The 22029-nt window shown below is 41.2% G+C and overlaps 3 protein-coding genes across 4 annotated transcripts; 1 reads left to right on the top strand and 2 right to left on the bottom strand.

The window, feature by feature from the left end:
• Positions 1 to 2078: 2078 nt before the first annotated feature.
• Positions 2079 to 2610, top strand: LOC147501585 (uncharacterized). Its single transcript, XM_086604343.1, has 2 exons — positions 2079 to 2227; positions 2343 to 2610. Exons 1-2 carry the CDS (start codon positions 2079 to 2081, stop codon positions 2608 to 2610), a joined length of 417 nt encoding a protein of 138 aa, XP_086460469.1.
• Positions 2611 to 8989: 6379 nt separating this feature from the next.
• Positions 8990 to 15333, bottom strand: LOC147501584 (uncharacterized). 2 transcript variants are annotated; one of them, XR_015221417.1, is made up of 4 exons: positions 15226 to 15333; positions 11191 to 15061; positions 9582 to 9639; positions 8990 to 9399 (listed from the first exon to the last, which is right to left on the bottom strand). XR_015221417.1 is itself a non-coding variant. In XM_086606625.1 (3 exons), exon 2 carries the CDS (start codon positions 15034 to 15036, stop codon positions 11227 to 11229), a length of 3810 nt encoding a protein of 1269 aa, XP_086462751.1. In that variant the 5' UTR covers positions 15037 to 15061; positions 15226 to 15333; the 3' UTR covers positions 8990 to 9399; positions 11191 to 11226. The 2 variants fall into 2 exon arrangements, 1 of the variants encoding a protein (XP_086462751.1); XM_086606625.1 differs by lacking the exon at positions 9582 to 9639.
• A 1026-nt stretch (positions 15334 to 16359) lies between these two features.
• On the bottom strand, positions 16360 to 21618 carry LOC147501583 (uncharacterized). The gene is made up of 2 exons (XM_086603804.1): positions 18109 to 21618; positions 16360 to 16669 (listed from the first exon to the last, which is right to left on the bottom strand). The coding sequence occupies exon 1, from the start codon at positions 21481 to 21483 to the stop codon at positions 18145 to 18147; it is 3339 nt and encodes a 1112-aa protein (XP_086459930.1). The 5' UTR covers positions 21484 to 21618; the 3' UTR covers positions 16360 to 16669; positions 18109 to 18144.
• Positions 21619 to 22029: the final 411 nt, after the last annotated feature.

The raw sequence follows: 22029 nt of genomic DNA, 5'->3' as shown, positions 1-22029 counted from the left end.
TATCTAATGTAGTCGCGGTACCAAAGAAAAATGGCAAGGTTCATATGTGTGTTGATTTTATAGATGTAAACTTTGAGTGCCTTAAAGACAGTTATCCTATGCCGCAAGTAGATGAGTTAGTGGACAGGACCGCGTGGTTCAAAATGTTTTCATTTATGGATGCCTCTATGGGATACAATCAGGTTAGCGATGTATAGACCAGACCAGAAAAAGACGTCCTTCGTGGTGGAAGGGGTACCTATTGCTATACGAGAATGCCATTTGGGTTAAAAAACACAGGGGCTACATTCCAACGGTTGGGGAGAAAATGTTCGAGAACAAAATTCGAAAGGGAATCGAGATATATATAGATGATATGGTGGAAAAGAGCATGTCAGAGGAAGAGCACTTGGAAGGTATGAGGGAGACATTCGGTATACTGCGAGCACACAATTTAAAACTCAATCCGGAGAAATGCACGTTCGGAGTGACCACGGGAAAATTTCTGGGTTATATTGTTACTCAATGGGGGATAGAAGCTAATCCCGAACAGATAAGGTCCTTGGTGGAAATGCCCTCGCCTCAGACTGTTAAGGAAGTGCAACAATTGGCAGGAAAGGTCACGACATTAAATAGATTCATTTCAAAATCATCCGATAAGTGCAGGCCGTTGTATAGGTTGTTAAGAAACACCATGGATTTTGCATGGACAACAGAATGCGAGAAGGCATTTCAAGAATTAAAGAGGTATCTCGGCAAGGCTCCCCTATTGTCGTGGCCCAAACTAGGAGAGAAATTGTATTTGTATTTAGGGGTTACAGAGTACGCACTCAGCTCGGTCTTCATCCGTGTTGTGGACAAGATGGAAAAACTGGTGTATTTCCAGAGCAAAACATTGTTAGATGCTGAGACTAGGTACATCCGAGTGGAGAAGTATGCTTTGGCACTAATATTCTCAGCCCTAAAGTTGAAACCATATTTCGAGGCTTCTGCGGTGGTTGTAGTGACAAATTTACCCCTCAAACAAACTCTGAAAGCCGAAAAGTCTAGAAGAATGCTGAAATGGACCGTGATGCTGAGTTCATCTGAAATCCAATATCAGATCAGGACATCGGAGAAATCTCAGGCAGTGGCGGAGTTCTTGGCAGAGTTCCCGGCAGAGGATCCCACTTGGGGTGAAGAGATGGTCCTGGAACCCAAACGAGAAGGGCAACAAGACCTCTTAAACCCATGGGATGAGAGGAATGGATGGAGAATGTTTGCAGATGGATCTACGACATATGCAGACATCGGAATAGGGGTTGTGCTAGTTACGTCGGAAAACAACAGAATAGAACAAACCATGAAGTTGGGATTTGCGGCATTGAATATTGAGTCGGAGTATGAGGCTGTGATAGCGGGCTTGAGGATGGCTGAGGGTTTAGGTGTGAAGGAACTTACGGTATATTCAGACTCAAATCTGGTGGTGTGCCGAGCGAATGGCGGATTTGCAGCAAGATGTCTACGAATAGCGAAGTATTTGGAAGTCTTATATAGGTGGGCTGCGAAGTTCACAAGTGTCAGATTTATACATTTGAACGCGGGGAGAATCGGCATGCAAATGCCCTAGCCTATGTAGCCACAGCCATGCCGGGATCAGAGGAGAGGACGATCAAAGTAAGGAGGTTGGCTAGACCGAATACTGAGGAACCGACGGAGGTATTGCATATCGTGGTAGAGGATGGAGGATGGATGGAACCTATCAAACATTTTTTATCTGGACATGAGGTGAGTGAGAAGAAAGAAAGGAGAAGACTAGAACAGACTTCACAGAGGTATACGCTGTTGGGAGGGGAGTTATACAGAAAGAATTTCAATGGGTCTTTACTAAAATGTTTGGGGCCGAGGCTGGTGCAAGAGGTGCTAACGGAGTTGCATGAGGGAGATTGTGGGATCCATTCAGCAGACAGGACCACGACACATTAGCTATTAACACAGGGTTACTTTTGGCCTCACATGAAGAGAGATGCTGTAGAATTTGCCAAAAAATGTGAGAAATGTTAGAGGTTATCTCAGTTGATATTTTCTCCAGCCGAGCCGCTGCACAACGTGTCTAGCCCATGGCCGTTCGTGATGTGGGACTTGATATAGTAGGTCCGCTGCCCATGGCCAGTGACAAAAAGAGGTTCATGTTGGCGGCCACAGACACAAAGTGGATTGAGGCCGTGCCGTTGCAGCAGGTAAATGAGGTGCAAGTGGTCAAATTCCTGTGGGAAAATATCATATGCCGGTTCGGGTTGCCATATGCTATCATCGCAGACAACGAAACCCAATTCACAGGGTCTAAGGTGAAGAATTTTTTACAGGCCTATCATGTGAAACAGGGATTCTCGCCCCTACAACCCCGAGGGTAATAGACATGCTGAATCTTCCAACAAAACCATACTTAACAATCTCAAGAGGAAGCTGGAAGATAAAAAAGGGGCGTGGGACGATGAGTTGAACCATGTGCCGTGGGCTTACCGAACTACACCACGGACAACCACCAGGGAGACTCCATTCTCATTAGCATATGGCATAGAGGCAGTGATATCGTCAGAAATGGTGGCGGCTACAACCCGAACAAGGGCTGTCGAAGAAGGGTTAAATTAGGGCATACTGTCCAGGGACATGAATTTGGCTGAAGAAAGAAGGGATTCTGTGCGCATAAGGCTGGAAGAGTATCACCGCCGCCTCCAAAGGCAGTACAACAAGAGGGTGAAGCTACGGCGATTCAAAGTTGGAGATTTGGTGCTTCACAGAGTGACCCCCAGTACTAAGAAAGCGAGTGAGGGGAAATTGGGTCCAAATTGGGAGGGACCCTATGCTGTGATGGACGTTGGAAGGGTAGGCACTTACAAATTACAAACCATGGAAGGAAAGTTGATAGAGAGACCTTGGAATGTGAGACTATTGAAGAAGTTTCACCATTGAATGTAATATGAGTCTGTCACCAGCTACTTGAGCTATTTGTAAATATATAATACAATGACACTTTTGAAGGGGCAATGTTGCTTTGAGTGTCAATTTAGCATCAGAGTGGAGGCAGCGAGGGGGATGAGCCCTTCGCGGACGTGAGGTCCAGATCGAATCGAGGCAAGATGAGTTGCCTCCTTCACGGACAAGAGGTCCAAATCACCAAAGGGGGCAAGACGAGTTGTCCCTCCTCGGACATGAGGTCTGAAGCGAACTAGGGGCAAGGTGGGTTGCCCTTTTGGCGGACATGAGGTCCAAGTTGAGCACTGAGGGTGGGTGGCAAGACCCCCAAAGCAAAAGAGATCAATACAATGACCTAGGCTAAAAAGAGCCTTGAAGCCCATAAAACATGTCCAAAAGTGATTCGAGTGAATGTGGTAAAAAAGAGTTAATCAGGGAGGAAAGACAAATAGTTAATTGAAAGTAAAAAACTAGACACTTCTTAAACGTATAAGTAGCAAAATACTCCAAGATTACCAGAGAATACATAATTGCAAAAATGAATTAAAATTACAAGAGGTGCAACAATTAAACACTTTCAGCAATGATGGCATCCGCAGCTTCTTCGATAACCACATCCGCAGCTGTTTCAATAGCCTCATCCATGATGTCAGTAAGAGTGCCAGATTTCGAGGCCTCAACAGAGTGGACGGGATCCTCTGGGACCAGTGCAACACGGACCCATCAATGGGGGCAGGCTGTTCAAGAAGTAGGCGGCCCTCTTTGATAAGGATGTCATGTTCTTCCTTGATCTTTTTGGCCACCCGTTTGTCTGCCAGGGATTTAAAGCACTCTTGAAGTTTATCCAAGTCCGACTCATGCTGCTGGAGAAGAGTCGCGGTAGCATCCTTATGCTGCTGAGAGAGGGTGTCCATACCTTCGGTATGTTGATAAAGGAGGGTTTCTCGCTGATGGCTCAGGCGATCATTGACCTTGTCCATATATGCCTGGTGGGAAGCCTCAGCACCCTTGAGCTCATCCTGAGCCTTGACCTTATCTAGGGCCGACAGCTTCTAGGTCTTGTTTGAGTTGAGTGCAAGTCTCCTTCAGTGTCTCCAGGTGCGCGACTTCAGCCTCTAGTGATTCCACCTTGGACCTGGCGCCGAATAGTCCACGGAGAGATATTCAGGCTCACCTAAGAAGAAGAGAGGGGTTAACACAACATAGGTGGAAAATAAAAACAAATAGAAAGATGAGAATGAAGAGCACCTTCTCCCAGCCAGTGTAGAAGAAGGTCCGGTGTTGATCAAATGAACCTTCTTCCTCATATGCCATGTCCTTAGAAAGGTGGGATCCATATAATAGAGAGGAGGCCACTGCCGGATTCTCCAAGGTCGAGTCATTAACATTGACTATACGATTGTGGACCTTGAATGTGGGGCGGAAGGCAGTGGGGGAATCCACGGTCTCTTTTCCAGGCCGCTGTGTATGGCGAACAGGAGGCACAGGAGCGGGGAAGGGGAGCATTGGCAGTTGAGACTGGTTCATCGGACGTAGAGGTCCGCTGACGCTTGAGAAGTGGTCCTGATAGGGGAGCGGTGGGGGCGGTAGGAATGACTTTTGTCACTGTGTCATCGTCTGAGTCACTATCAAACAGCTTCCTCTTGGAGACGTTCATATCTGAGCAGGGGGAGTCCGCGATAGGGGAGTGAGGGGAGAGGTATTGGTCCTCCTAAGTAACCAGAGACTAATAGGATCGAGAGGAGGGTGTGCAGATGGAGAAGGAAAAGTGGAATGCGCAGGTCGGCGAGTATTAGCGGGGAGAGTGGGCGGTGTTTTCTGGTGTGGGGCCTTTTTGCTGGAGGAGAAGTCCGAGGTTTGCTTTCTTTGGGAGGAGGTAAATGGTAAAAAGGGGCGCTGTAGGCACCGATGGTTTGCAATTGAGGGTCTGATAACAACGGAGTGCAAGTGTGGGGATCAACTCCAAGGACTGCGGCTTGAGAAGGTCCTAGGTCGCGGAGCTTCTGGAATATGGTAGAGTTCCCGCCGGCATAGATGCTCAATTTCGAATCCGGTCTCCAACATGAACAGAGAAAGGAAATCGTAACATTATGGTTCATACAACAAACTGCACATACAAGGGGAAAGGTGCAAAGGGGACTTACTACTGGGCAGAAAGGCGAGATAAGTGAGAGTCAAGTCAGGGGGAAGATCCGCGGACAGAAAGTTTCCGGATATATACAACGAGTAGTGGTGTCACATCTTGTCCGAAGAGGTGATGCGAAGGACAAACGACAGTTTCTTAGGGCAGACACAAAAGGAATTATACCCTACACTGACGTCTTTAGTGTTTCTTTTTATATAATAATGAGCGACCATATCGCGGCATGTTATTTTGGGCACACCGGATTTATTGTAATGGTTCGCAGCGTACATGATTCGCCAAAAATGACTGATACCTTGATAAGGAGGAATATTGAAGTGATTGCATACCTCGACATCCAAAAGAGTTAAGGGGAAGCGAAGCCCTAGCGACGATCTACCCCACCGTGGCTACCACACCCCGGTTTGTGAGGGACTAAGTGTGGAAAATAGGTGAGATCAAGGACGTGTTCCAGGATGACCTCAGCAGGAATACCATAAGCAGCCTTGACCGCCTCTAAATTAGATCTACAACTACGAGGCGGCGGTGGGGGAAGAGCAAATTGCTGCCCTGAGGTGGAAAGGGCATCAGAGGGATCAAGAGGAGGGGGTGAGGCCACCATGTTAGAAGGAGAGGAGGACGAGTGGCCGAATCGGAGTCCGACATCAGAGAGAGAGTCCGAAAGAGAAGATGAACAGTTTTAAAGGGGGAAAGAAAGAGAAACAATTGAATAAAAGAAAACAGTGTAAGAAAGAGAGAGCTTGAGAAGGAAACAAACCTATAAATGCTAAAAAGATCAGTCCGATGTTGGAGCGCAAGCAGTGGAACAAGCACAAAGAGCAACAACCGCCGGTTGGAGAAACGAAGGTAAGGGGAGGAGTAGAGAAAAAGCAGACCGCGAGAAGAATAGTCTGAATGAAAGAGAAAGAAGTTTGAGCGGACTTTTATAAGGGGAGGGGTAAAATCGTAATCTGGAGGTGCTGAAATCGATGAGACACCAAAAAGGACCAGCCTAAAAGTGACACGTGTATGCACAGAGATCAAAGGGGCACTAGCCCCTTGTGTGTGTTGAACACACGTGGCCCAGTGGTACAGAGGGGGTGATATGGATTGCGGCCATGGAAGAGTGGGAGGTAGGGGACTCTCGACCCCTCGATCTCTGGGGTATCGCGGCCTCGAGAGGGGGCATTTGTAGTGGTAGGATCTGGGATGTGATAGATCAACGGTGAGATAAACCCGGGGTAATATATACTGCAGAGGGGTGGTGCACAGGATCGGTCCGTGGACCCGAAGTTACTGTACGGCAACTCTACACGTGGAAGAAGGCATGCCGCGAGATCAAGGGACAGATGGATGGCTAGGGTGAAAGAGGAGAGGACTATAAAGAGAAAAAAATAGAGAGAGAAGAAGGGATTCATTGGAAAAAGAGGCTAGACCTAAAGAGCCTACAGAGAAAGAAAAGAGTAAAAAGAGAGGGCTCTTAGAGAGTTAGGTATAACAGAGAGAATATAGGAATTTTTTTAGTTTAGAGAATAATCGCCGTGAGAATTTCAGATTAATTAGATATATTAGATTTTTTTTTTGGAATTTTCACCCAAAAGGATGAGTTCGGGCCTCAAAATTCGGGGCCTTGTGCGGTCGCACACCTTGCACATGCTCAGTGCCGCGCTGTAGCAATGCAACACAGAAAAAATATTTGCAATCATTAACTTTTATATACATGCATGCACAAAACTAAAGATAAATCGATCGACCATTAAATTAACTTGGTAATAATCATGTTTGTGGGTATTATCTATTATTTATTTTATTTTATTTGGTGAAAAAAGGCAGTGGTATAGTTCCGCTTGATAGAATAATCAGCCATTGATTACGGGGAAAGTATATAAAATGTATAGGCGCTATATGCTCCTCTTCTATTATCTTTATTTTTTATTATTTTTTGAAAAAAAAAATGCTCCTTTTCTAAATATATTACTATGGGAAGAATTATAGCAGTTTGAGTTGCTGATTTTATTAGTTCATCAACGATAGACAAAACTGATCGATACTCATCCTTCGAAATATAAAATATTTATTAGTTTAACAAAATGTTTTCGTTAATTAGTATTACAAAGTGAGGTTGAGTCTGTAGAATTTTGCTGGACAAACTAGTGGTGGATGTTGTTGGGGTGGACCGGTGGGGGTTTGTTTATGATCAAAAGGTGTCCCTACAAGAGAATTACTTGCTTCCAAAGTTATGATGCTTGTGATTTTGAAATGTGGTATTGTCCCATTATGTTTTTCAATCGATATGAGTAGTTGGTTGGATTTAGATAGGACATTGGGAATAGAATGATGATAATGTTGATGTTACACTCTTAGATTCTCTACAGTGGACAATAGTTTGAGGTGGTGCTATTTGGTATATGTGATTTTGATGGTTTCTTAGGTTGTTGTTGCTAGGATTCACGTGCTCACCTTGTATTACACTCATTAGGGGTATTAGGTGATTCATTACATAAAGAAGTAATCGAGAACGATATCAAAGAATAGAGATAAAGGAATATGGTCAAAAGGAGAAGTTTCGATGGCGAAGAGGGAAAAGAACAGATCGTATTGAAGTAGGTAGGGAGTCGATTTGAATTTTAATAAGCCCGTGTCGATCTGGACAATTTCATTGGAATTTGTCTCTTTCCCGTAATATTCTCTGCTTTTTTAAGTTTCCACATATGCTGCTTTGGAGGAAAATACTTTGAAGGAATGAACTACGAGAAGAAAATTTCGCCTTGTCGTTCTTATCCACATGTCAACACTTAGTGACTTGGACATGTCGATGAAAAAGCTCTTGGAGGTAAAAATTTCTAAAAACAACCAATAACATAAAGTGGATAAAAGCTTTCATCTTACTTGGCTACATCACCAATAGTGCAGAACTCGGACAGTCATCGAGGCTACACTCTTAAACTACAGCTCAGACGCTCAGTCTAGAGTTCACTACCAGTAGGCTAGCTGTATTTGGCCTTGCTTAATTCTTAAAGAGCCTTTTCCTTCGATTTCAAAGCTTAAACTTACTTGTTCAATCACGTATATTGGCATATTGCAATAAAAATAAAAAATGAAAAGCTTTAAATTTACTTCTTCTAAGCACGTTTCAACACACAATTTCAAGTTAAAAACAAGGGATCAATAACAGGAGAGTAAGCTAAAATCCGAAGAAAAAATCTCTTTCAAAATTCAGCAATGCCAAATGATGCCTTACCCATTATATTGGCTACACAAGTAGAGTTTCACCTGTTTGATAGCTGAGAATTCGCCAGTGTCAGCACTAGTGGATCACTGCCCATGTGTGTGCAAGTTCTTCATATGATGCATGTGGAATGGTTGTAAGATGATTTTAAAGCATCTTTAGCAGTGATATCAATCTAAGCATCAAGAATTTAGTGTTTTTTCAACTTCAGGAGAGCTACATGTTGATGAAAACACCAAAAACACCAAACCAAACACCAAATCGACTAATATTTGGTTCCAGATTTGGTGCTGTATCAAATCACTCACGCGGTTTTGCCAACACCACGTGGGCTTGGGCTTATATGTCGCAGTTTTCACAAAACCGCCCCAGAGATTGGGAAAGAAAAAAAAAAAAAAAAGTTTATGTACGGATACATCATGGAGCGGTTTTCTCAAAACCGCGTGATCTTGGGCCTGTTAGTTGGGCTTTAGTGGCGCGGTTTCAAAACCGCGTGGGTTATATGTTGCGGTTTTGGCAAAACCGCGTAGTTGATTAGTGTTTTCTGATGTTGCTCCTAAAATTGATTAGTGTTTTTTTTTGCTTTCTTAAAAATGCTCTTAGAATCCTTTTGTTTAACCAAGTGTAACATAATGTCGTGATGCGATCTGAAAGAGTGTACCTGGTTTGAATAAATTTCTGGACAGTCCAATTTTACTCTATCCTGAAATTGAAAAGGACTAACGCAATTCATAACGATGAGCCAATTCCATAAAACAAACTTACCATGCCACATGCCCACAGAGACACTCGGAAATAAAAATTAAAGGGATGATTCGCAAAGGTTCAATGACTTGCATCAGCAACGCCATTTTTTCAGGAGACATTTTTTTACATGTAATGAGTTTATCCACCAGGCCTAACTCACACACAAAATGTACCAAAGGTAAGAATACATCTAAAACACAAGGTTCACCCTACCTTCAAAATTGTGTTCTTCCTGCCAAATCCTAGTTTATATATTTCCTAATGAATTTGCTAGCTATTTGTATCACTGCACAAAATTCCTTTCCTCAGTTCTTGATAGCAAAAGGAACTTTGAGCACCTCCGGATCAATTCCCACAACCATAGTACCTGAAATATCAAACACGATGTGAGATTGATTGAATAGTACCTGAAATATCAAACACGATGTGAGATTGATTGAACATATGGTAAGACACATCAAGGACAATGCACATTCCATCTATGGCCATACATAAGCACAAGACATGGATTCATTAGCTTCTGAACAGTATATTCAGTGACAAGCCTACCTGACAAGTCATCATTGACATTCAAGTTTTTAACATCATCTAGATGAATGGCAGGGATCTGAAATTTCAAGCCGTAAAAAAATGTTAACTCAATTTCTCATGTGGAGAGATTTCAAACATGGGGGCATGGGGCCATCAAAAGTTGATTTAAGCCATCTGCATGGGTCTATCACTTGCAATAAAACTCATTGTGACTTGTGAGACATGGAAATGCAGCAGAAGATATATATAAATAAAAATATATTCACCGTCATTTTTTTTAACAACAAAATTTGGGGAATTCGAGCAGAAGTCATTGTCTCATCGCACATACCAGTTAATGGCCTCAAACAATGGGGAAAATACTTAAAAGAGAAAAGCTACCATGGACACCCACCATGATAAAGTAACCAAAGAAGATAACATAGAAGGTGACAGAACAACCTCCCCTGTTTGAGGTTCTGCAGAGCTTTTATACAACCTTCACTAATTACAGTTCCATCAGACAATCACAATAAGGACTTTGTTATTACTAGAACAGATATATAGAAAGAGCTAAGCAAAATAAAAATAGTTGCTTGGGTTGTTAGCAACACCTCTATATTTAAAGAGGCTTCAAAAGAAAAATGTTGAAAGAAGCATAGTAGTTTTCGGAATATCATAGAATGTATGCACCAAGTGAGGACAGAGGACATGAAATACATATATGACTCAGTTTAAACGGTTAGATAGTAAAAAACAGAGCAACTTATTATGAACAGTATAAATCTTTTTTTTTATTAGCAAAACAATATTTTCTATTAATAATAGTGATGTAGTGTGAGAGATTCACACTACAAAAGTTACAGACATACAAAGACTAAGCCATCATGCCATCACAGCATCTCATCTAAATACAAGATCTTCCAATTTTAATCCCCTACAAATAGCTACGAACAGTATACATCTGGTAGCAACTTATAAATTAGAGGAAGGGGGCCGTAGTAGGAATGTAGGACACCATCTTCCTTGTCTTGGAGATGGATGCAGTACAATTAAGGGGTCACCATTAAATAACAATTAGTATGGCCGCCACCAAGTGAACCCTTCTAAGCTGCATTGAGTGTGACGTCTGCATTCATCCCTTTTATATGGTTTTACAAAGGATGCATGATAATATATGTCGCTGTTTTTGTTTTCAGAAACTCTTCAGTTATGTTCTATCTCCTTAGTATTTATAAACTTCGGCAGATGTCTACTACTAGAGTACTTTAGTATTATATTCAACAGAACATTGACATCATTTTCAAGATGAGTAGTGATCTCATATACACCAGTGACTGTTCCTCCTTACGTTAGAATTTTAGTTGTCTTCAAAACTTCCTAAAGTCTATCAAGCTTCCACCAGATAATGTTTACCTAGGGAGATGGCAAAACTCTCATCCTATTTTTTTCAGGAATAATTACTTTGATGAATATATTAATGGATAGAAACAGAATGTTGGGTCTACTACAAAACCTATTTAGATGATGCTTAGAAAAAATAAAATTGAATCATGATGCACACATGTAAGTGAAAAAGAATATATAAGATGCAAAGTTTTCCACTCATAAACACACTCAGCAATTTAGAGCAGAAAATTCCGCTTACCTGAGAAATCCAAATGCTTCCTGAAATACCATCTGCCTAATACATCCTACCGCTGCATCCCGAAGATCCACAATAGCATTTCTTCTTCTTAATATTTCCAACGGAGTCATAAACTTGATCAAACTGCATATTGTAATGGTAAGTCAGCTCCTGCAATGGAGAAATATTTTCAGCGGCAAACAGCATTATGTGCGGCATTCTCTTGTCATCATGATCATAAAGGACATTTTGTGCATATATGTTAGGAGAACAACTGTGGTTTAGGAATCTCCCAATGTTCCCATATTGTGCTGCATCAATTGTGAAGCCAGAAACATCCACCACATCTGCGCATGAAGAATTGGATTTCAAATCTAGCGGTATTAGTTTTGAGAGTTCAGTGGAAACAGCATGGTCACTATAGTTATGTCCAATATCAAACAAATACTCATCGCGACCAATTCTTTGTTCTGCTTCATTATCTTGGAGCAACTCCCCTATATACTCGCATATAAAGCTTCCTGAAGAGATGGAAGTTAAGGACCTGACACCCCAGCCCCTGGAATCAGTCTTAAAAAGCTCTAGCTGAAACTTAATACCATGTTGACTGACTCTATTATAGCATGATGGAGGGCACTTGCATGCACGACCACACTCATAAACGAGGGGCTTCGTCTCCACAATAGCCCCATTATAATTAAATGGGATTTGCCCTCCATTTTTAACGGCACACAAGCATTTCAAACTTAAGCATCCATCAGTGCAGTCGCATCCCCGAAGGGGAGTAGGTTTATAATGCAGAGGATGCATCATCCTTGTTATGTATTTAAACTGAGGGGGTTTCTCATCATCTATTCTGTTGACAGCACCAATGGGCATCTTCTCCTTCCCTTGAGATATATCTTTTGCACAAAGGCCAACACGTACACTTGTTCTGTTCGATTTCTTCAATTCTTTTATAGCAAGCTCAGGTTGCCCCACTATTCTTCTCAGTTGAAACATAAAGACCTTGTTACCGTAACACCCTTGTTCTTTCCAATACTTCTCCACCAAATACAATCCATCATACATCAATGTTCCAGCCATATTCATCCTAGCATCCAATGAATCATTGCCCTTAAATCCACGGATAACTCTGACAGGAGTTCCTTCATCCATACTGTTCTTTAATGCAAGGTTTCCTCGAGCAAGCTTTTGATCTGCAGGCATCTTATTTCCATATCCTGGACATCCTCCTTGACCAGAATATACCAAGACATCAGAACTGTCCATGTCATCATTATAACACCCAGAAGCCACAATACTCGTAGCCACTATCTTACCACGTCTATGCACATAATCAATACCATTCTGATAGGGGTGATGTAGCCCAATCATAGCAAGCTCCACTCTGTAATGGAACTCATCGCCAACCTCAACCCCAGGGACAATCCCTAAGATCTTATTGCCAGTGTTGACACATTTCTTCTTCTCTCTCAGTAATGTTGCGGATTTCAGATCAATCCGCCGCCCCATGCCATTTCCCTCTTCGGCAACCCGCAAGAGCTTCCTAAATACTATTTGGAACAGACGTAGAGTTTCCCTAACCTTGTTGCGATTTACACCAGCTTGGTTGATGTTATTATTAACATCCCAAGTGAGTGAAATTGAATTTGAAGCCGTGTTTCCTGATCTTTGAACCGCACTATCATCTTCTTCATCATGTTCAGACAGATAATCCCCAACTTCATTATTCCGCTTTCTAATAATAACTTTGGAAGTTTTCCACGCCTCAAATTCATGCTTCTCAGCTGTGCTGTTCATTGTCTCCTGGGTAAGACTATCTGAAGTTTTGACGATCTGTTCTCCCTTTGATTTATTTACAGCACACCTTTCGTAAACTGACTTTCCAGAAACATTTCTCTGAACACTCTTGTTATTGCTGAGATTCGCAGAATTCATTCGCATTTTCTTATCCTTGTTACTGAAGTAAGAGGACTTGATACACGTTGGAGACAGTGTGCTTTCACGTGATCGCTTGAAACTGATTTTCTCAATATGCTTTTGCTTCGACTGACTGTCAAACTGGTCTAACCTACTTGTTCCACTAGATTTTTCACCCACCCTCGTATCTTGGTTACACTTGACTGGTTTTCGATATTCATCCACGCTATCAAGCAGAGCTCTCCGCCCACAACCTACGGGGAAATCTCGACGTGCTGATCTGTTTCTACGAAGAAAATCTTTATGCATGCTCTGCTCTAAATCTTCTGGAGGAAATGATGATTGAATCTGATCCGACTCCTTAAGCTGTACCAATGCGTCTGCTACAACTGAGTCCACTGGCAACTGCAATGCCAAACTACTTGGCAATCCTTTTTTGTCAGGCTGGTCAACATTATTCAGATTACCACTGGAGTCGGGCACATTAGAATCCTTCATTGAGTCAAGTAGTTCGGTATCATTCAAGTTGTTGGTCAATTCAGAAGTTTTAGGCTCATAGTTTCCTGAAAGATTTACCATTAGTTCCACAGCTTTCTTCAACCCAGATGCTTCTGGATCTTCCACCCGACCTAAAAACATCAATGAATTCATCGTTTTAGATATAGAAGTGTTTAGGGATTGGAGTGATTCATCTGGAACCAGACTTCTAGCTACTTCAAGAACCCCAGACCATCTTGACCTTCTTGCCTGTTTTGTGGTGTCAGGTTTATTAAGTTCACTCTCTGCCTTAACCTTTATATCAGTATCAGAAACAATGTCCCCACTAAGCTTCGCGACAACCTGTGGGGAAAACTGTCCGCAACCATCTTCGAATTGCACAGCAGAATCAACTTCTACAATTGCACTCTCAGCGTTAACCTTCATTCCATCATCTGAACCAAGGGTAACACTTTCTTTTCTGGCATTAACATCCGGGGAATATTGTCCAGAACCTTCATGGAAACGGTTAGCATAGTCGACTTCTATAATTTCACCCTCTTCAATATCCGAATTATAAATTGAACCATTGTCCACAATTTCACTCCCTTCAATATCCGATTTATAAACTGAAGTCTTCAACTTGGAGGCTTCTTGTTCTTCCACTTGATCTAAGAACTTCAACGACTTTACAGTTTCAGACAATGAAATGCTTGGGGATTGGAGCAATTCATCAGGAGGAAGACTTGTAGCAACTTCACGAACTCCAGACAGTATTGACCTTCCTGATTGTTTTGCGCAGTCGGGTTTAATAAGTTTGTTCTCCTCCAAAACTTTCATTTTCCAATCTGAACCAATGGTAACACCAGCTCCGCTCAGCTTTGCATTTACCTGTACGCAATCTTCTGGGAATTGCTTAGAAGAATCAGCTTCTAAAACTGCACTCTCGATCTCAACTTTCACTGCATAATCAGAACCACTGGTAACACTTTCTTCACTTGCATTAACCTTGGGGGAATATTGACAAGAACCTTCTGGGAACCAATTAGCAGAGTGAACTTCTATAATCTCACCCTCTTCCGCTTCCGATTGGTCAGCAGCACCATCTCTCAGCTGAGCATTAACATGTGGGGCATATTCTCGACGAGCATCTAATATTTCACCCTCTTGAACGTTCGAATTACCAACACCACCATCTACACTTAGTACTTCATCACCCTCTGGAACCGTTCGTTTCACAGAAACCCTCCTCATCTTACCCTCATTTAACAAAACAGAATCCTCATTAACACTCTCAAAACGCCTCTTTGTCGACATCTCACCATTAGAACCATCAGAAGTAATCAAACTCCTCCAAAAGCTCTCCAACAAATTTTCACTATCCATACTTAACTCCTCCGTAACATAACTGTCTGCCGTAAGTAAACATTTCCACCAAAATTCAAACAAATTCCCGTCTTCCGGCATATTTCTATTCACTCCACAAACAAATCTACCAAAAAAAAGAAGGAAATGTTCAGAAAAATCTCATTTTTGTTTCCAAACAGTGAAATTAAACATAACTAAACAGAGCAACAACCAATCAACATAATAGTTAACTAGCTATGAAGGAGAAAAAAGAAACCCTAGTTAGGTTTAATAGAGAGTGGAGCGAACCTGAGTTAAGAAGAAGAAGAAGAAGTGTGTGTTGGAAGTTTTGCAGTTATTAGTTATTAGGAGTGAGCTGTATTTGAAGCGTCGTCTCTCTGTTTTAAGGGGAGTGAGTAAACAGAGTATTGCTAGTGCTACGTGCTACGTGCCTAGTAGTAGGAAAGAAAGAGAGTGGGTCCCACAAATTAGTTATTTTCGGTATTGCGTCTCGTTTAGTGCTCCTCTTTTTTGTGTAACTTTATATGTCCAACGAGTAAAGTGATTGTACCAGAAATTTATAGGCTTATTTTTTTATTCACATTTTCACGTGCTCATCGTAGATTAGGTGATGTGTTACGAATTACGATCTTACGAAAAAAGGAAAGGAAAAAGTAAACCAGTTTTTATCTATAATCAGTTGAATTTGTTTTCAAAGTAAAAGTGTCCCATTTCCTTTATTTTTCATTCATTGCAGAGAATTTGCCGATGTTAACACATTACAGGATCATTTTTCCATGCTGCAGATTCTTCATCTGTTGCAACTTGCAAGTGGAATGCTTGCAAGATAAGTCTAGAATCCATTTGTATAAGCAAGTCATATAAATGCCTTGATGCACGCGCTGTTTATATACTAGGGTATGCCCGTGCATACGGCCCGCGAGACCTTGACGCGCCTGCAACATTATCCCGACAACTCATCGCTTCTTCATCGCATAGCGCATTAACGCATCTTAAAGCGTAAAATATTCGCAAGAAAGACCAAATAAACAACAACTCAATTTATAAATAAGCCCAAGGCCATCCCAATTACCCATTATCTATAAGCCCAAATCAATTGGAAGCTAATTTTATGCAAACAATTTATAAGTCAAATTATATGTTGACTTTTGGTTGATTTTGGATAATAAGTATTGATTACATAACAAAATTACACAAACTGGCATTTAGATCTGCCATGTCACAACTTATAAAAGACAATGGCAACCATTGGATGGAGTCTATGTGGGCTCCACACCATTGCTTTTTATTAGATAAAGATATTTCTTGAAAATGCAATCTTACTGGATCCTGGAATTCAATGGGAGAAAATATCCATAACAATGAATAATTCCAGAAACACAAACTCTATGCACACGACCACACGACCACAAGCACAAGGGATAACTGGCAACGTAATTTTTTTTCCTATAGTGGTAACATAGTTCCATGTAAACAATAGACAAATTGGAGATAATAAACTGCTAGTAGTCACTAGTCACAAACATGTATCAAATATAAGAATATATCCCAATTAAATAGAAGGTCAACTCCATCTTATAACCTGTGGTTCCCTGCCAATTTGCCAAATGCTAGTTTATATAGTTTTGAATGAGATTTCTAATTATATCACTACACAAGAACCCTTTCCTCGGCTCCTGATGGCAAAAGGTTCTTCAATCACCTTCGGATCAATTCCAACAACACATAATACCTGGAATAATAAACAGGGTATGAGATTCAATAAATATATTGTAAGACATCAAAGACAATTCACGTACAGTACATCTATGGCATAAGTATGCAAATGACATCGATACATTAGCTTCCCAAGCCTACCAGAATTTACTAGTCATCAATGACTTCCAAGTTTTAAACATCATAATATAGATTAATGTCATGGATCTCAAGCAGAAACAATCATGTCAAGTCAATTTCCCCTATCCAGAGATTTCATGCATAGGACCATCAAATGTTGATATAAGCCACCTGCATGGGTCTTACTTGTCAAACAAGACGGCGAATGGAGATGCAACACATATGATATATCATCAAAAAGATCTTTAGTGGCCTTTTTCTATTTGAACATCACAATCCGAGGGATACAAGCAAAAGTCATTTCATCATTGTCAGGTACCAGCAAATCTGGGCATGCAGTTAATGGCTCAAACATTATTAAAAATACTTAAAAGCGAAGAACACCGTGAACAGTCAGCTTAAGAAAGTAACCAAAGATGATAATAACATCGAGGGTGGCTGAAGAACCTGTGTGTCTGAGGTTTGGCAGAGTTTTATATTACCTTGACTAATTAAGTTCTCTTTACAAGAACAATAGAATTACGGTCCCATCACGTACTACAATGATTTTGGACTTTGTTATTACTAGATCAGAATGCAGAAAGAGTTGACAAACAACCAATGTTTTCCGTCCAAGGAAACATAAAAAAAATTGTTCGTTCTCAAAAACAATGCATACAAATCCAATGACGGAAGGGGAATGAGATGTTTGGTTTATGAATATCTTTTATATAGAGTGAAGCGCATACTTCACGGTAGTTATGCACCAAGTGAGGTAACATACAGTCAGTTTAACTGATTACCTAGTAAACCAGCACAACTAGTCCTAGAACGCTAAATGTCTAAAACAGTATTGTAGTAGGAACATAGGATGCCATCCTCATCTTGGAGATGCATGCAGCGCGCATCTACGGGGTCACCATTCAGTACCAATAATTAGTATAACTGCCACCAAATTAACCCTCCTAAGCCATATACTGTCACCCGCATTCATCCTTTTTACATGGCCAAAACAGGAAGCATAGTGAAAGAGCGAGGAAGCTTATTTATATTACAATATTGTTTTCTTATGTTGGGAAAATCTAAAAGTAAAAGTTGTGAAGCCTAAAATCCTCCAATTAAAAGTAGAATCAACATAACTTTGCCAAGGGATAACCATTTTCTGAACTGCAAGTATAAGGACAATTTGCGGGTAAATAATAGCAGTTCCTCGATCTCCGATAAAACTATAATCATAGCAAAAGCATTATAGACTACGACAATTAGGTATTACAGTAGGCAGAAATTAGGATGCAAATTCCGTTAATAAACACATACAGCAATTTAGAGGGAGGAAAGCAGAATTTTTTTACTTACATGAGAAATCCAAATGCTTCCTTAAAAACCATCAGCCTAATACATCCTTCCAGTGCATCCAGCAGATCCACATTTGCATTTTTTCTTCTTAATATTTCCATTGGAGTCATAAACTTGATCCAACTGCATGTTGTAGTGGTATGTCAACTCCTGCAAAGGAGGAATATTCTCAGCAGCAAACAACATTATGTGCGGCATTCTCTTGTCATCATGATCATATAGGACATTTTGTGCATATAGATTTGGAGAACAACTGTGGTTTATGAATCTCCCTATGTTCCCATATTGTGCTGCATCAATTGTGAAGCCAGAAACATCCTCCTCATCTTTGAACGAAGAATTGGATTTTAAGTCAGAGGGTATATGCTTGGAGAGATTACTGGAAACCGCATGGTCATTATAGTTATGTCCAACATCGAACAGATATTCATCATGGCCAATTCTCTGTTCAGCTTCATTATCTTGCAGCAACTCCCCCATGTACTCGCATATAAAGCTCCCCGAGGAGATGGAATTTAATGATCTGACTCCCCATCCCCTAGATTCAGTCTTGAAAAGCTCTAGCAGAAACTTGATACCATGTTGGCTGACTCTATTATAGCATGATGGAGGGCACTTGCATCTAGGACCACACTCATAAACGAGGGGCTTTGCTTCCACAATAGCCCCATTGTAATTGAATGGGAGTTTCCCTCCATTTTTAATGGCACACAGGCATTTTGAACTTAAGCATCCATCAGTGCAGTCACATCCACGGACAGGGGTGGGTTTATAATGCAGAGGATGTATCATCCTTGTTATGTATTTAAACGGAGGGGGTCTCTCATCATCTTTTCTATTGACAGCGCCAATGGGTATCTTCTCTTTCCCTTGAGAAATATCTTTTGCACAATGGCCCACACGTACACTTGCTTTTTTAGACTGCTTCAGTTCTTTTATGGCAAGCTCGGGCTGCCCAACCATTCTTCTCAGTTGAAACTTAAAGACCTTATTTCCGTAACGCCCTTCCTCTGTCCAATACTTCTCCACCAAATACAGACCATCATAGGTGAATATTCCAGCCATACTAATCCTTGCATCCAGTGATGCATTGCCCTTCACTTCTTTATATCCCCGGATAACTCTGACAGGAGTTCCTTCATCCATGCTTTTCTTCAATGCCAGGTTTCCTCGAACAAGCTTTTGATCTGTAGCCATCTTATTGCCTCGTACTGGAGTTCCTCCTTGCCCAGAATACACTAAGACATCAGTACTGCCCATGTCATCATCATAGCCCCCAGACGCGACAATACTAGTCGCCACTATCATACCACGTCTATGCACATAGTCTATTCCACCCTGATAGGGACGATGTAACCCAATTATAGATAGCTCCACCCTGTAATGAAACTCATCACCGACCTCAACTCCAGGGACAATACCTAAGATCTGGTTGCCGGTGTTGACCCATTTGTTCTTCTCTCTCACTATCTTTGCGGCTTCAAGATCAATCCGCCTGAATCCAATTTCCACTTTCGGCTTCCCTTCGTCATCCCGCAAGAGCTTCCTACATATTATTTGAAACTGACGAAGGCTTTCCCTAACCTTGTTACGCATAACACCTGCCTGGGTGCTGTTGCCATTAACAACCCTAGTGAATGGAATTGAGCTCGAAGCCATGTTTTTTGATCTGTGAACCAAAGCACTATCATCTTTTTCATCAACTTCAGAAAGATAGTCCTCAACCTCAATATTCTCGTTTCTGAAACTAACTTTGGAAGTATTCCGTGCCACAAATATATGCTTCGTAGGTATGACTTTTACTGTATCCTGGGTAAAAATCACTTTTTCCTGTTTCCATGAGCATTCTGAAGCAGCCATTAGGCCCTGTACAGCCGCTCTTTCATCTGAAGGTTCCGAGATAAAATCCTTCCCAAATTGATGTTTATTTACCGGATGCCTTTCATATACTGACTTCCCAAAAATACTTCTCTTACCACTGGAGTTACTGCTGAGATTCGCAAACTCCATATGCATTTCCTCACGACAAAATCTGAACCCTTTATCAACCTTGTTACTAGAGTAAGAGGACTTGACATATAATGGAGGCAGTGAGTTTTTACGTGAAGGCTTGAAAAAGATTTTCTCCATATCATCTTGCTTCAACTTACTGCTATCAAGCTGTTCTGACCTGTTATTTCCACTAGACGTTTCACCCAGCCTCATATCTTGGTAATACTCAACTGGTTTTTGACACTCATTCACAGTATCAAGCAGAGCTCTCCTCCCACACCCAGCAGGAAAATCTCGAATCGCTGATCTGGTTCGTTGAGGATATTCTCTATGCGTGCTCTGTTCGGCATCTTCACGAGGGAATGATGCTTGAGGCTGCTCTGAATCCTTACACTGTTTAAAAGCGTCTGAAAGATCAGAGTGAACCGGCAAATGCATCCCCAGACTACTAGGCAGCTCTTTCTCTTCAGACTGGACGACATTAGGATAACCTTTGGAGTCAGGCAAATTAGAACCCCTCATGGATTCAAGCAATTTGGTATCAGTCAAGTTCTTAGACAAGTCTGACATTTTAGGTTCGAAGTCCCCTGAAGGATTTACCATACTTTCCAAAGTTTTCTTTGATTTGGACGCTTCCGGTTCTACCAGCTGACCCAAAGACTTCATTGACTTGACAGTTTCAGATGTTGAAGTGCTAGGAAATTCTAGTGATTCATCCGGAACCAGACTTCTACCTACTTCAAGAACTCCAGACCATATTGACCTTCCTGATTGTTTGCCAGAGTCAGGTTCACCCTCTTTCTTAACTATCATTTCACAAACCGAACCAATGGAAACACCTTCTCCTCTCAGCTTTGCATCAAACTGTGCAGCAAAAACTTTCATTTCACAATCTGAACCAATGGTAGCACTAACACCTTCTCCGCTCGGCTTTGCAACAATCTGTGGGCCCAATTGTTCACAACCTTCTGAGAATTGCATGGCAGAATCAACTTCTTCAAGTGCACTCTCGACCTTATCCTTCATTCGATAATCCAAACCATTAGTAACACTTTCTTCGCTCGCATTAAACGTCGGGGAATACTTCCCAGAACCTTCTCGGAACCGATTACAAGAGTCAAGTTCTACAGTTTCACCCTCTTCAACATCAGATTTCTCGACTGAACCATTACCAACACTAGCATCACTCAGCTGCACATTCACCTGTGAAGCATATTCTCGACGATCTTCTAAAAACTGATTAGCATAGTCAAGTGATAGTACTATTTCACCCTCTCCAGCATTCGAGTTATCAACACCACCATCATTCATTACCTCATCAGCAACCATGACATTTCGTCCACAACCCCTAGGAAAAGTTCTTTTCGCAGATACCCTCCTCATTTTACACTGATTTAATGAAACATTATCCCCATTAATCAAATTTCCATCCCCAAAAACTGTCCAACAAGCTTTCCCTATCAATCAAACACGTTTTCTTCTTCCAGCATTTCAATTCACTCCACAGGAGTAACAAATCTATCAGTAAACAAAAATGTTACTATATATAAGAAACCACTCTTCAGAAACATCTAATATAAAGACAAAAAAGCAAGCATGCACACAGTTACAATGAACAGTCAGATAAACGTTTTTTATTAACCTCACTTTTAGATTAATCACTCCTTCCAACTCATCAAACAAACAGTCAAATAATCAAATATACAAAGTCAAAATATAAAGTATAAAATGAACAGATCAGGTTATAATAATCTGTTTAACAAACCTCAACGGCCCAACTAACACATTACAACAATGACAAAACACCAACCAAACAGAGCAAATATATAGAATATTTAACTAAAAAGTCACCTGTACATACCCACAGTTAAAAGTTCACAACAATGTGTGATGAATAATGTTGAAAAAATGAAACCCAAGGTGTTTAGA

This window comes from Coptis chinensis, chromosome 4, assembly GCF_015680905.1.
Source record: "Coptis chinensis isolate HL-2020 chromosome 4, ASM1568090v1, whole genome shotgun sequence".
NCBI lineage: Eukaryota > Viridiplantae > Streptophyta > Magnoliopsida > Ranunculales > Ranunculaceae > Coptis > Coptis chinensis.
This window is presented reverse-complemented; position numbering and strand designations above follow the sequence as displayed.

Coding starts and splice junctions, on each gene's coding strand:
- LOC147501585 (XM_086604343.1), top strand. CDS start 2,079: ATGGCCGTTCGTGATGTGGGACTTGATATAGTAGGTCCGCTGCCCATG. Junction 2,228..2,342: donor GTGCAAGTGGTCAAATTCCT/GTGGGAAAATAT, acceptor CATGTGAAACAG/GGATTCTCGCCCCTACAACC.
- LOC147501584 (XM_086606625.1), bottom strand. CDS start 15,036: ATGCCGGAAGACGGGAATTTGTTTGAATTTTGGTGGAAATGTTTACTT.
- LOC147501583 (XM_086603804.1), bottom strand. CDS start 21,483: ATGAGGAGGGTATCTGCGAAAAGAACTTTTCCTAGGGGTTGTGGACGA.